Source organism: Lygodium microphyllum, chromosome 1 (assembly GCF_053477565.2).
Source record: "Lygodium microphyllum isolate KBCC chromosome 1, Lygodium_microphyllum_v1.1.10, whole genome shotgun sequence".
NCBI lineage: Eukaryota > Viridiplantae > Streptophyta > Polypodiopsida > Schizaeales > Lygodiaceae > Lygodium > Lygodium microphyllum.
In genome coordinates, this window is record NC_141135.1 from 63,959,453 (window position 1) to 63,975,111 (window position 15,659).

General features: G+C 44.2%; 1 protein-coding gene across 5 annotated transcripts in view; it reads left to right on the forward strand.

The window, feature by feature from the left end:
* LOC148041196 (binding protein) overlaps window positions 1–15,659 on the forward strand; it is a 192,379-nt gene that overhangs the window by 153,498 nt on the left and 23,222 nt on the right. For all 5 annotated transcript variants that reach the window (XM_087677825.1, XM_087677850.1, XM_087677834.1 and 2 more), the window contains 2 exons: window positions 11,096–11,302; window positions 11,470–11,595. In XM_087677825.1, coding sequence (XP_087533951.1) covers window positions 11,096–11,302; window positions 11,470–11,595 — 333 coding nt within the window. The remainder of the gene's footprint in view (window positions 1–11,095; window positions 11,303–11,469; window positions 11,596–15,659) is intronic.

Sequence of the window (15,659 nt, forward strand, 5' to 3'; positions counted from 1 at the left end):
AGGGCATCTATTCAAAATGTGACAATCACACATAACTACTTTTATTCAAAATACATGTGGCAATTTCTTAGCCTTTAGTATATATCTAGCCATCTTCATGAGTGACTGATTCTTTTTTTTTGCAACCCCATTTTGTTGTGGAGTATTTGTAGTAGTAAATTTATGTGCAATGCCCTTTTGCTTCAAAAAAGTATCCAGCAAGGAAGACATATATTTCCCCCTCGGTCTGAATGGAGAGTCTTGATCTGACAGCGAGATTGATTTTGCACAAGTGCAATAAAAGCCAAAAATGCATCATACACTTTTGACTTTTTAACCAATGAATAAATGCAACAAAAACATGTAAAGTTATCAATGAAGGAGACAAAGTAATAACATCCACTCAATGACCTTATTTGCATGGGCCCACATACATATGAATACACAATGTGCAACTTGGCTGTAGCTCTAAAAGCAACATCACGAGGAAAAAAAAAACCGATGCATTTTTTTCAAAATGCATCTCTCACAAACATGCTCAAGAGGTCTCTCCAAGAGAGGTAAGCCTTCCAGCATCTGACTACATTGCATAAGCATCAAATTGCCATAATTCACATGCCCCAGATGAGCATGTCATAACTTTACTTGTGACATAGGAAGAGTAAGAGTAGATGCCAAATAAACTGGCTGATCAATCGAGTGAGCATCTAAGTCATAAAGTCCATGACATAATGTGCCAATGAATACCAATGTCAAGAATTCCTTATCCCTAACCATGTAATTATCATCATCAAAAGTGACTTGCATTCCACATTTTGCAAAAGAAGAAATGGATAGCAAATTCTTCTTTATCCTTGGCACATATAAAGCATCTTGCAAATGGAGAGTAGAGCCATTAATGGCTTTCAAAATAATCTCTCCAACACCTCTAATAGGATAAGATGCATCGTTGGCACATTGCATTGATTAGCCAACAGGAGCTGCAATAACAGAAGTAAACAAATCCTTGTGGGATGTAATGTGCTAGCATTCTCTGTAGAGCTGAATGCTCTATCTGCCTAAGAAGAATCTTAATTGCGAGTATAAAAACAATAGTCTCGGACCTCGGTCAATGATGAATGATGTAGTCTCTATAGTTGTAGCAGTAGAAGGTGCATTTGAAACTAACATTTGAGATTCCCTTTTCTCCTTGGCAATGGGTTTCTTGCATTCTGTGATATAATGACTTGGCTTTTTACAGTAATAGCACTTGCCCTTCTTGGCTTGTGTGACCCCTATTTCTTGTCGTTTTGTGAAGTTCTAAAACTTCCAAAACTTTGCGGAGCATTCTTGGACTAATTGCCCTTCTCTTTTTATTTTGCCATAAAAGCTTGTTTAGAAGCTATAATATCCACTCCACTATTCTTTCTTGTTTGTTCTTCTTCCAGCAATAAGCTAACCAAGTGAAGAATGTAAGTGCCTGCATAGAAACCCGCATTGTAATATTCAATGCCATATGAAAGGCCAAATAAGAAGGTGGTAGAGAGTTCAAAGTAGTAGAAATCATCTGAGCATCAAAATAATACTTATCTAAATTCATCAACTACTCATGCAAGTCTTGAATTTTATTAAGGTGATCTTTCATCGCCTTCTTCTTTCTTCACATTTTCAAGCTCCTTGTTCAAAAAAGGGATGCAATAATCATTTTTTCCAGCAAACATATGCTCAAGTGTAAGCCATGCTACTTGTGAAGTAGCAATAGAACGGATATGTGGGATTATCGACCGTTGAAGTGACAATGGAGTAAGTGACCACCAGGACATACTTCTTCCCCACTTACATAATCCCAAAGATTTTTTGCAACAAGCACATTGTTCATCATGAAGGACCATAGAGAATAGTTGTTGCCATCCAATCCATCCTCTTTTGATACATAAGTGACGACATCGCTTTGTCCTTGAGCTGTCATGATAGATGTCACTCAATCAAATGTATGAGCAATAACAAAAGCTGGCTTACCTGGAAATCTTCAAATTTCGAGAAATTACAGCAAATACCAGGCTGTAACCAAGTAAATCATGTCACACTTGACCACTACAACCTCAATATGTTGAAAATTTTCAAATTTCAACAAGCAACACGCTGCCCAATGCAATAAATGTGCTCAGCAACACTAAAAACACAAGAGCCCCAAAATTGCACTGTCCAACATGCGTAATTTCAATCAATTTCAGACTGAAACCACAAGACATGTGCCAATGTTTACCAAAGATCCAAAAGCTCCAAATTTGCTGATCCAAATGCTTACAAATTTTTGCAATTTGTGCATCAAAACACTTTTTGAAGCAAAAATTAACATGTCCCTACAAAAGCTCTTTACTTTGGCTCTCAATTTTCGAATAAAATAATGAAACATACATGTGGCGTTTGCTGATGTGGCAGCCTAGGGTTTTTTATTATTGTTTTTGGCAAGTAAAATGTGGCTAATTATATTACTCAAACGATTGATTACAACGGAATGCTCATGCTCAATAGACTAGTTGGAGCTGATGCAAATCACAAATACATCATGTATACAAGCCTCTCAAGGCGATCTGGGGGGGATGGGGGCAAGAAGCCATGGAGGGGGGGTGCAACGCCATATGGGGCTGCTTGCTTGCCTGCATCATAAAGAACAGGTCTTGGCGGCCCATGTGCAGAAAAAGTGAAAATAGAGCTCTTGATGAGCTCTAGACTCACACTGCACCTAGTTCTACGGGCCGCGGAGGGAGTGGATGACGAAAGTCCAAAGCTCTGCCAAAGCCGCTTGTACTGAAAGACACTCCCCGTGAAAAACCTCCTAACAACGTGCCTTTTCAGATGCGACATCTCGTAAGACTCCCTACGATCTCCCATATCTCTGAGTGGTCTGCTGTGGACTCCAGTACTTGGTGCCTAGGTAATGCCTTCAAGCCAACCACTACGCAAGACCCAGCCTTAATTATGAAAATGGTGTCGTGCATCCCGACCTCATACAAAAGGTGATGGTCTTGGTTGACTGCCTGCCAGCCAGGGCAGCAAAAGCTCCCCACAAGATACATCCAAGGTTGGGCGCTACACAGTAGAGAATGTAGCAGGCTCCTCTCCATACGAATTGTACCGCCTTGCAAGCCAAAGCCAGTGCTTTGGAGTTTTCCAAAGTTGTTGTGGGTAGCGTTTACACCCTCCATCATGTTGCATCTGGGCTAGTTAACTCCCAACTGCTAGACCTCCATGTGCTAAAAGCCATAGGAAATACGACACCCTCCTTGGCCTCTAGTTGTCCCATAGGGGACACTAGAAAGTCCGACGGAAAGCATCCGTGATATTGTGCTCTGGCTAGTATCTGCTATGCAAAGGTGCTTAGTCCATGTCCTCCTGCATCAGTACATGTCTATCAATCTTGGCTATGCACTCCAAGAATCCTAATGGCTTCTTGGCGACCGCAATGGCCGGTCATAGCCACTCTCTTGGGTCCCACTCCAGCTCATCAAGTGGCCTGCACTCCCATATCCAGAGGCACCACTCCCGGAACTTCTCCCAAAACATAGAAGGGTCCAGACGCCAGGTCTCCCCTTGAAGACCAACCACACGAATCCTCCTTGGAGGAAGGACAATGATCTCCTCATCCTGCTGCCCTCTATCAAGGACGAAACGCCCCCCAACTTGCACAATGAAGAAAATCCCATAGGGGGCACCGCCCACTCTACCTGTCACATGTAGGGGGATACTTGCCGGTGAGAATCTAGCGGCCCACACCTCGCCAGGCTCCACCGCCTCTCGGATCGGGGGGTCAAGCCACTCTTGAGGAATTGTTGAATCAATCTCCCTTCTCCTCAACTTAGCTTCTCGCTAGCAACCTGATGCTTGCTAGAACACCTCGTGATCCACTATCCTGTACACCTTCCACTATGTCCTGATAGTACAAGCAGGGCCAGCCTCTGATCCAGCCCACTGGATGTGGGGCCGCTCGCCAATTTGTATCCTGTCCCGATCTTTGACTTGGGGGTTCCAGACCACTGGCTAGTAGTCTATCTCCTCTTGGCATCTTGGCGGCCTCTAAATTAGGGCCTTGCAAAGGCTCTTCCATACACGAAGTAGGCTGCGGAGGAAGGAGAATCTGCGTGGCGTGATCTAGGTAGTCGTGAAGATCCATCTCAGGGATGGCCTCCAATCACCACCAGGCCTTGGTTTTCACTCTTGGAGATCCTCTTTCAGAAGGACCTTCCGGGTCTACCCTCCTGGTGTGAGCCCACGGACTACTAGCTTGCCCAAAAGGGCCACGCTTTGGAACTCTGGGTCTATGATTCCAAGCCCTCTGTCAGATAGATGGCGGATGATGGTGGCCTATGCCACCTTGGCCCGAGAGTCCTTAGAACTGTTTGAGCCGACCCATAGGAAGTTCCGCACTAGGCGGCGAAGCTAAACCACATAAAACGAGGAAAAGTACCAACATGAGGCAATGTACCATGCCATAGCTAGGAGGACCTGCTTGACCACCACGGCTCGGCCCACTAAGGAGAGGCGGACAATACTCCAATAGGTCAGCTTTCACCTGATAGAGTCAAGAATTGGGAGAAACTGCTGGGCAGGAGTGATGTCGAGTCCCACATGGAACCCTATGTATCGAATGGTCTGTCCACTGCACGCCCATCATAGTTGTCAGGTACGAAAAGTACGACACGGTACGGTACGATAAAATATGGTACTAAATGGTACCTTAAGATTTTATAAGGTACAGTACGATATTAGTACGAAAAAAAAAATTAACTTCATTATTTTGAACTATAGATGATAAAACAGATGTTTAAAGTCTAAATAGCAATGCTATTGGAGTATATAAGATGAATACTTGAGGGTAACACGCCAAAACCTCTATGGCATATGCTGCATGCGCAACACGCGCTACAACTTACAAGTACATTCATAGGAGTGGATACATCATACATGAATGATCATACAAATAAGAGGCATGTATGCTTGAGAGAGAGAGAGAGAGAGAGAGAGAGAGAGAGAGAGAGAGTATTAACGTCTCTAAAAGGCCAATGTGGCCTATGAGACCAAAGCAGTACATACAATGATGGTGTGTTTCTCATTTGGAATGAGAAAAAAGATGAAAAACATGCCTATAAGACTAAAAAAGAAATGAAGTAGTGTCCTATAAAAGGGGAAACATGTTAGTGATCTGAAAGTGAGAGTAGAGAAAGGAAAACTCTCCATCAATGATATGTTTGTTCTCTAGGGAGGTGTATCTCTGCATGGCTGAGGCGTCTCGGCATCTGTCTCCTGTGGCGCTCAATGATGGCTTTAATTTGTCTATGGTGTGAATGTCTAGGCCTTGGTCCGGGTGGACGTGGACCGCCTAGACCGCCTAGAGAGAGAGAGAGAGAGAGAGAGAGAGATGAAATGACATGAGATGCTTTATTAACATCTACAAGAGGCCAAAATGACTTGTGAGACCAACAGTTACCAAACAAACCACCGAAGGTTTTGGTAAAAGATTTATGAATTTTGTTATGGTTTTGTTTGGCATTGCTAAGGCTAAAGTAGCTACCGATGGTATATTCACTAATTCGTGCTCTTAGAAGGTACATTAGGCCAAGCTATCCTCTGGCCTAGTTTTATTAGCGATGTGTACTAATGTTTTGGGTTGGGTGGCAAAAAATGAGGTGTGAACAAAGGTAAAATCAATAGAATTAAGCTACTTGATGATTCTCAAATGGTGCTGAATTTATTTATTGATGACACTAACATATTGTGAAAGATGATGGGATATCAATTTAGAAACGTTTGGAACTGCTTGAATACCTTATGTATGGCCTTTGGCTCTAGGATAAATCGTAGCAAAACATGTATGAGGAGTCTAATTAAGCTTCCACCCCCTTTCTTGGTTGATCGATCAAGGCTACAAAATCACCACCACCACCACCACCACCACCACCACCAAAACAACAACAGTCAACAACCCAAACCACCACCAACAACAACAACCACCACCACCAAAAGAAGAAGAAGAAGAAGAAGAGAAAAAGTGCTTGTTTTTTGGTACGAATTCGTACGGTACGCTACGGTACGAGCCGTATAGTACGAACCAGTTCGTACTACGTACGAGTGCAACTATGACACCCATCTAAACGCCAAGTGGACGCCCCACTCCGTACTAGCGTCCCTGTCTGTAAGAAAACCAACCAACTTTCGCCAGTTGATTTTCGCTCTCGCTATAGTGTAAACACCTCCAAAGCTAGTGTCACTTTCTTGAGCATCATCACATCATCCTCCATAGCTATGGCACATGTGAATGCACTTTGCCATAGGCCTGGAAGGTGAACTCCATTCCCCCATGGTGGCTCTTGGACCATGGGGATAATAGATGCTTCAGGCGGTACCACCAGGGCATCTATCAGCCAGCAGGCTGAAAGGCATGACTCTGTATACTGGTAGAAGCGGGCCTCGGAAGGGGAACTGTGGGATGGGGTCGGGGGGATCCCTGAGGAGGGGGTGGGTGTATGGGTTGTGGGATCTCTGGTGGGGGTGCTCGTGACGCCTCCGTGGGTGGTTGGGATGGAGGTCCGTGATCTTGTTGGTGGGACGAGTTGGAGGGTGCTCTGCTGGGGGGCCATTGCATGCTCTCCTGCTCTCTATTGGTGACTAAGTGTGATGGATTGACTAAGGCCCCCCTTGCCGTCTCCTTCTTTGTCGCTGCTGCGTGATGCCCAAAGTCATGGCATCGCAGGCACTGCCTTGGCTGCCCAGTCACTATAACCTGCTGTCTAAAGCAATATCTACATGTCTCAATCTTCAGAAACTTTGGTATATTCTTTGTATCTTTCACTACGACTCATATCTTTGGGACTCTTGCGGTTGTCACTACATCTGCGAAGGAGGCAGGCATCACTGTGCCAAAGAGCCGTTAAAAGTCCTCCACTAACTGGCGATACTCTTTGGTGATCATGTGGTAGGTTGGAGGGGGGGGGGGGGGTGCTGGTGAGGAGGGGTAGATACTGTTTTTTGGTGGTGGAGAGGTGTTGGACGCCATGGATGACTGTGTCAGACTAGAGCCGTGCGGGTGGAGGAGGACTTGCAGGCTGGTGGCCGCAGGGTGAAGGAGGCGGGTGAGGTACGAGGGCGACCGGGGGGTGGGGGTTGGGGGTGGTTTAACTAGGCGTGGGAGGCCGTGGTGGGGGGGGGGGTGGGGGCAGTGTGATGGAAAGGGTGTCTGGCGGGAGAGAGAGGTGCAGTGCGCCGCGGGGGGGGGGGGGGGGGGGGGTTAGTGGGGGGCATGATGGCAGTTCAGCGGCGTGATGGACAGGAATCGCTTGTCAGATCTCTTCGAACATTAGGGTTATTGATAGTGACTGCAGAGCTGAAAACGTGTTGACGTAGCAATTGGCTTCAAGTTGAGGAAGCTGCACAAGAACCAGGGCTGAGCTGGTGTTGAGCTAGCAGATCAGTTGGTGGCGTCAGAAACAAGGGGCCATTGCTGACGTAGCACAAGGCAGATGAGAAACTGAGCAGGCGAGCTGACGCCCGTTTCTCAGCTGACGAGACTGTGCAAGCTGAAGTTGGCAGCAGATTCACAGGTCACAAGACAGGTGACGGGACTTCTCTAATACAAATTGTTGAAGTCAGAACAGCAGTATAGCTTCAGTGTGAACATGATTGTAGAGAGAGTGTGGTCACAGCTTGACACTTGATAGATTGAAAAGTAAGATACCAAGTACAAAGTACAACCCTTGGACTTTAGGGTTGTGCAAGTAACTTAAAGTGCGTTTACACAAATGTGTGTAATGCGCGGTAAGTGACCAAAATGTGTAACATAAATACATAGATGAAAAATAATGTGACTGGGGGGAACAAAACCTCTCTTATGGAGAGTAAAAAGTGCCCTAGTGTCTTACATGCGGATCACTGAGACTCCTATGTGAGTGTAGGCATGAGTAAAACCCAACAATACTGTGTTTTTGCCAATGTTGAGTAGTAGTTTCAATAATTTGCAACACTCGAGAGCAAACAGAGGTTGCATCTAAGGTGCCATTGGCAAAGCAAATGAAGACAATTGCAGTGGTTTGCAACACTTGAGCAAAGAGAGGTTGAAGAGAAATTTTGGAGAGTCCATGAGAGTGCTAAACCAAATTCAAATGCCCAAGAGGTTCCTATATTGTTATGTGCTCTGATTCTGCTCATTTGTATTCTCCTCCTAACCTAGAATTGTAGGCAAAGAAGGCCATCTTGCAAAATTTGTGGGCTTCTCCAAAGCAACTTCCTTGATTCCCATTGTCGTCTTTGTTGGGGCCTCCATTGCTAGGCTGTATGTCTCCAATAGTTGGGCCGTGGTCAAAGGGCCATGGTCAATGTGTCATCTTTTATAATAGTGTGCCGCTACTCTAATGCTGCATTGAGAACAGTCTATAAACTGTACCTAATCCAAGTCTTCGTAGATAGGTTAGCCACCAGTCTTGGAAGTTGCAATCACTTGAGTATGATTTCCCTTCTAAGAAGAGATCTTCACAACTCTTAGTGGTGTTTGTGTTTTTGCTACTCTTGGGAGTCACACTGTGAGTAGTGCGATCAGCCCATAAGGCATAAGGCAACAGCCTAGGCCATTCTCGAACCCGTCCATTGCATGCTTTGGCCAAGGCTTTCACAATCGGCGGATTGCCTCTTTCGCTCTTTTTGTTGCCTTCTGGATTATATGCTGAAGTCAAAGCAAGTTTAATGCCAAGGCGAGAGAAAAACTCCCTAGCCTCATCAACATCCAACTCACCTCTATTTGTAAATACTCTTCTATATACTAAGTCTCATCAAAACTGTCCAAAGTAGACATATGACAAATATGATCAGTATGCATGGCTGAAAGATCACCCCCATCATCACCATCATCAACGCAAGGAAAATCCATATCATCATACCTCGCTCATGAAAGCATATCAGCTACGGGGTTCTTCCGTTATTATCTCTATCATAGCTTTGGTGCTTTAAGGCCTTGGAGTCTCTATCTTTGAGTCTCCTGCTGTGAATCTTGAAATGCAAACCACTTTCTCTGAGAAGACAACCTGCATGGAGAATCTCCCCCAAGAAAGATAGGTCCTCTACTGAAGGGTGTGACTGGACATTGCTAAGTGTTACTACCTAAAGGTATCAATGACTGTGGTTGAGCATTTATGAAAAGCACTCATGGTGTCTTCTTTTGGACTATTGCCACCATAAAAGATTCTATATTGTATCATGCCCCTGAATAAATGTTCATACAAGATCTAAGATGACTAACCTGTGTCCAATATGGCCAATTATAAGCTGCAAATAATTATGATACTACCACTAGCTAGAGAAAGCTCTCTGAGGATGGATAGTTTTCATGAATGAGAAGTGTCTCAGTCATGGTAGTAGCAGGGAATTATGGGGGCCAGAGTCATAATGGAAAGCATCATGGAGGTGGTACCCTTGAATGGAGAAATGACACAGTGATAGATCAGACATGGATAGGGCTCTTTACCAGAGGAGAGATCCTTCTTGTAGTGATAGCCACTTGTGGAGAGTGTGTTTAGTTTTTCAGTAGAGATGGATGGCAGATTTAGGCAAGAGGATCTGGATCAGTTAGAGGTCATAGGATGCTCTGGATAACGAATTAGATTTGTGACTCATTGTGATAGGACTAGGTACTTAGACCTAGACCCTCAAACTTGTATGGAAGATGGATGGAGACATTGGGCAGGAGGCTGCTACAAAGGCTTCAGTGGGATCCTAGGGAGTGGGTATGGAGAGATCCACTTGCAAAAACACCTTAGGATGTCCCCTTCTTTGGCTATACCACTAGGTTAGGAGGAGAATACAGATGAGGACTAGAGTGGTGCCAGCTGCAGCTGAGCACTGGACTGTTCCAAGGTATATCACAGCCTTTCCTAGGAGTTTAGCAGTTGGTACATAGCTTCGCTATGGTAGAGAAACTACTTGCGCTAGATGTGGGGAGCATGAGGAGACTCAAAGGTATTGCTTATGGGATTGCCCACGGGCTTAGGAGGTTTGGCAGAGAGCCCTGAGGATGGTGTTTCAGGGCACTATAGATTCTATGATTTCTACGTGGGGGACAGTTGCATGGGTCACTGACAGAGGCCCAGCTTAAATATGATGTCAAGATACTCATTTTCTAAGAAGCTTAAATATTCTATGTGAAAACACTTTACTTTTTAGGGATATGATGGCCATACCTCACTAAAGGTCCGGATTGTAGGACTGAACCATCATTAGAGATATGGTGGGAACACACATTCTACCAGAACCTTGAAAGTGGAATCAACAGATGCATGTGCAGATTGTTTTAGCATAAAATTTGGTTCAGATGCAGCTTATTGTCCAAGGTCCAAGTGCCTATTAGAGACCAGCAAGATGTATACCATGCCCATATATGTCTTACAACTGCAGAAAGTTACATGACATAGATGGTCACAGGTTTATTTGTTGTGTGGGTTTTTGCTTCACAGAACAGAAAATTCTATTTATGAATCCCCTGAGGGTAAAATATTCTGATGTGAAGTACAAAAATAGCCTTGTAAGGAAATTTCAGAACAAAAAATATACAGCAAAGTGAAAGTCTATTACAGGGCCCGAATAAATAGCCAATTGGTGCGGTTTTGTTCTATGTTACATTAATGATGTTTGTATAGAAATGTGCATGAGGAATCTCCTAGTTGGGAAAGTATTTTTTGATCGGGAAATCGGCTTTGTCAGATGGAAAATGCGATGCATTTATTCATTATTTAGATCATTGTAGAATATTCTATGTCACATTAATGATTTAGTTGTCTTTTATTAGTGTTTTCACGAAGCCCGATTGTAGTTAGTGAGGTGGAGGATCAATCATTACTAGAATTTCTTTATGGGTGCTTCACAAGCGCTACAGCATGTGGACTAACATGATTGATGTGATAAGTTATTTGATAAATTTGCAGGACAGTTTATGATGTATGGTTAGAAGCTGTCCTTGCTTCATGCCATGCACAAAGTGATGTCTACAAACAGTTGATTTATGAATTACTTCTTCTTTACAAAACATTGTGTATTCAAGTATTTATATTATGACCTTTTGAAAGTGAACATATGATAAAAGCTATGACTTGAGCAGGGAGGAAAGTTTGATCATGCGGATCGTCTCTTTCATAGCATTGAAGGTGCCTTTAAAAATTGTTTGGCCAACACAAGCGATGTGAAGGAATTGATTCCTGAATTCTTCTACATGCCTGAATTTCTTGTAAATACAAATAAATATTATATGGGAGTAAAGCAAGATGGAGAAAAATTGGGGGATGTAATGCTGCCTGGCTGGGCCAAGGTATTCAACCTGTTATAGCACCTCTAGGGAGGTAAAATAGTTAATAAAAAAACATCATTTTCAATTAGCAAAATTTTCAATTATGACAAGGTATAACCCATCTTCTTTTGATATTCTAATGTCAGTGGTTTAAAATCACTAACTGCTTCTGATCGGGTTACATAAAGGGTTCTCCAGAAGAGTTTGTATCAAAGAATCGAGAAGCTCTTGAGAGCGAGTATGTTAGTCAACATCTCCATCAGTGGATTGACCTGATATTTGGGTATAAACAACGTGGTCGACCAGCTGTTGAGGTATTTAAGCATGGATTGCACTTTAGTAGGGACTTTAGCACACCAACAGTTTGACCAAGAGAGTTTTGTTTGAGTAAATTTCTGTTTATATGATGCGATTCAAGCAAAGTTTACATTATCTAAGCTGCTTATGTTCTTCATGAATGCACACGTGTACAAACATGTTAATGTTAACTCAGGACTTACTCATTTGAGGTCATGGTTTTGTGCATTGACCTAACAAGTAATGCTTCTCTGAGATGTTACCTTTTGGGTTGAAATTCAGCAACTGCATGTGTTTGTGCGTTGACTTAACAACCAAAGTTGCTGAGAGAGTTTCTGAGATTTTACATTTTGGGTTGAAAAACAGCAATCTGCCAACGCCCTTGAGAAAAGCTTAAAGAGTGACAGAAGTTTCCCTTTGTTGTCTATCAAAGTGATCCTGCCACCCTGCTCCTCAATGCCAGGCTGCTCTTGGCATTCATTAGAGGCCAGTTTCACCCAGGTCTGCTCGTCAGCCACCCTGCTACTGGCCACCACACAGCAACTGCCAGCCAACTTCACCAAATTTTCTGCCTTCAGCCTCTCCTTCTTTGCCTACTGTCCTGCTCTGCCTGGCCCCTTCTCTGCCTCTCCTGCTTTTCCCTGCCTTCTGCCTGACAGCCCCTGCCCTCCTCTTCCTGCGTGCCCAGCCATCTCCTGCCAGGTGCTTGCCAGGGTCCTGCACCATCCATGGCTTCCACTCCCCTTGCTTTAGTAGCACTTTTTGAAGCAATGGCCTTTGCTCTCTCCTCCTCACTCCTCTCTGCCACACAAGCAATGGCACAAGGCCAGAAGAGGCGAAATTCAGCAACACAGGACCCACACAGCACCAGGGAGAAAACTTAGAATCGTGAGATAGTAGCTGGTCTCCCTTGAGTGGTGGATGAGGTTCGCAACCTCCCTTATCGTGGATTGAGTCTCGTGCTGGCACATCATCTCTAGGCATTCCGCTGCTAGATGGCGAATGTCTTGTAGGGGATTGTCCTAGATGTTCTATATACAACTAACTGGAATAGGTGTCCTCCATGGACTTTGGGGAATCCTAATGGCTGGAGGGAGAGTCTACGGAGGAATTAGGGGTGATGATCCTAACTGATGGATGCTAGAGGGGACACCCTCAAACTGTGTCTGCAAAGGTCCTATCCTTCTAAATAACATAACCAAAGACTGCCTATCTCAGCAATGTGAGAGGGGGAATACTTGCTGGGACATGGACTGAACCACGATCTGAGTGCTACTATTTGGATGCTGTCTCCTGGGGGGACCAGAAGATCGAGAACAAAATGGATTAGACTGAGCAAAGGGGATTGAAACAGCTGCAAAAGGGGAGTAAGAGGAGGCCATAAGAAGGAATAAGGGTCTGTGAATTGAGTGAGCAGGAAGAGGGGGGGACTGTGACGGGCAGGAAGATGGGGTGGGAGAAGGCTAGCTGCAGCACTGGCAAAGGGCAGAATGTGGGTAGTAGTGACCACAAAGGAGAAGGCTGCACTGAGAAGGGAAGGAACAGGAGCATGCCGAAGCAAGAAAGGGAGGAGCAGGTGAGGGCTCCTGGCAGTGTAGGAGGGAGAAACCAGGCTTTCCAGGCACAGAGGAGGGGAGGGCAGTGAGCAGAGCTTTTTTTTTTTGTGGGTGGAAGGGGGGGCATTGCCGGCACAGTGACAGCAGCAAACCCAAAGGGCAGTGTGTTCAGTTCATTATTCATCTTGATTTCCAAAGCAAAGCCTTATTGGTGAAGTTTATTGTTGTTCAATATCTCCTAGGTGAGATCCTTTGGAAAATGCTCATTTTACCTGAGCTACAGGAGATGACATTGCAGTTGTAAGGGTGGCAAAAGCTCAGCATGAGATAGGTTCTTTATGAGATTGATGCTGCAGGCTATGGTGGAGCCTTTGAGGACAGCTTTGTAACAGGCATCAGTGCTTGGGCGGCAGTATGTTTTGCCCTCTTTCAGACTTTCGTGCAGCTTATTGAAGAGAAGAGAAGAGAAGGCACCTATTTCTTTTTTAACTGTGAACTCAATGACAGGAATTACCACCTATTTGGGAAAATACCATCTATCTTGGGGCGGATTTTGTTTAGAGATCTCAGACACTAGGGGTGTGTGGAGAACTTTCACCAAGGGATTAGCTCACTCATGATGAGACTGATGGACACTAGAAGTACTTGAGCTTGTGCTAATAAGATCCTAGTAGCTCAAAAAGGACTTATTAGTCCATCTTGTCTTGGACACTTAGGCACTGCTAGAAATGCCTCCTCCAACTCCTCCTTTGTAAAATGGGCTATTTGATTTCTGCTCATCCTATTCATGACCCTCTTCTTCATGCTCTGCTATACTTTCTCTCTATCCATCTCTGGCACGTTTTGGGGGGTAGGGGGAGAGGGCCAAGTGCTCTAGTTGTGAATCTTAGCAAAACTATGTCCACTTGCAGCAAAGATGAGGTACTTCAATGAATGGTGGTCAGTCTAATAAATATACAGGACACTGAACAAACAATGATGCGCAATTTTAAGCACATGGATGGCCATGAACAAGTTTTTGGATCTCAAATGCGACAGATTGGATGCCTTGATAAAGAACAACACGTATCATAATTACTCACATCAATATGAATCTCAAAAGGTTTGTTTGGATTGATAAACTGCCATATTGATGCCATAGTAACTAGTCGTTTCAATGTTTGGAACATGTCCCAAAGACTATTCCAAATGTACGAATAGTCGTTAATACTATCCATTGTAGATCCCAAAGACATCGATGCCATAGTATCCATATTCGATGTGATGCCCTAGTATTCAACGTTAATACACTATCCATACTAGATTCCAAAGACATTGATGCCATAGTAAGATAGTCGTTTCAATGTTCTCAGTGAAAGCATTATGAAGATAAGGTAGGGTTTGCACTAAGAAAACATAGAATACACAAATAGAGGAAGAAAGAGAACAATGAAGTGAATGAATCAATGTTGTAAATGACCGAAAGGGTGTACAAAATGCTCAAAGTCAAAGCAATGAATGTAGTCGGAGTATGAAGTCCATAGAAGATGGATCCTGAGTGTTGTAACCACCAGTCGGAGCTATGGGAGTGCTGAATGTGGAAGGCAGTAGGCTGGTCACCAAATTGTAGTAGTTTAGAGGCTGAAAACTGGTCACAAGAAGTGTAGACAGTTGGGCAATAGATGGAGTGATGTGTGCTGTAGAGTGGCCTGCAGAACAGCAAAACGCATGCTGTTGACTAATGCTTGAATGCTGATGTGGCAGTACGGACAGGCCTGCAGCAAAACACAGATGTCTAGGTCCTCCTAGTAGTGGGGTGGCAGCAGTAGAATGGACAGCAAATGTTGTAGATGATGTGGCTGCAGTTGACGATGGCTGGACAGCAGATGGGCGATGGTTGAAGGCTGAAAACTGGGTGTCAAAAACAGAGGATGTGTGGAATGATGTAACTTGCCAAAAAAGATGGGCCGAACGGTGGGCAGCTTTTCTATTCAAAATTATAGAAGGATCCTCCGAAATTAGGGTTTTGCTTATGGGAGACATAAACTCTCTTGGTCCACTGCAATCTTGTGTGCTGCCAACCAGTCCTTCAGCTCGCCCATTCGGTGCAACCAGCCAGGCACCACAAGCAGTCCGGCAACTCAGCTTGGTTCTGGAGCAACCCCTCCATCTCAGCCACCTGCGTCTGCCACCTCAGTTCCTCCTCTGCCAGGTCCACTAGCCTGGTCTAGTTTTGCTCAGTAAGAATCATAGGTAAAAAGGAAAAACAAATTCACTCTTTCAATTTTTTAATTCAGATTTGATCTACTAGAAGGGGCTTGTGCCCACGTAGCATATCTTTTTTTGTGCAAGTGTCGGGAACATATTTATTGCAGAGATTTTGTGAATTTCAGGTCAGAAATTTGGAGCTTTTGATGTGAGCTCAGAGATTGGCAAATGTGCATTAGTGATAGTCTATAAATAGACTGACTTTATGCATTTTGGGACAACAAATTTAGGGGCTTTTGCATTTTTTGTGTTGCTGAGCGCTGTTTGTACCTTGGACA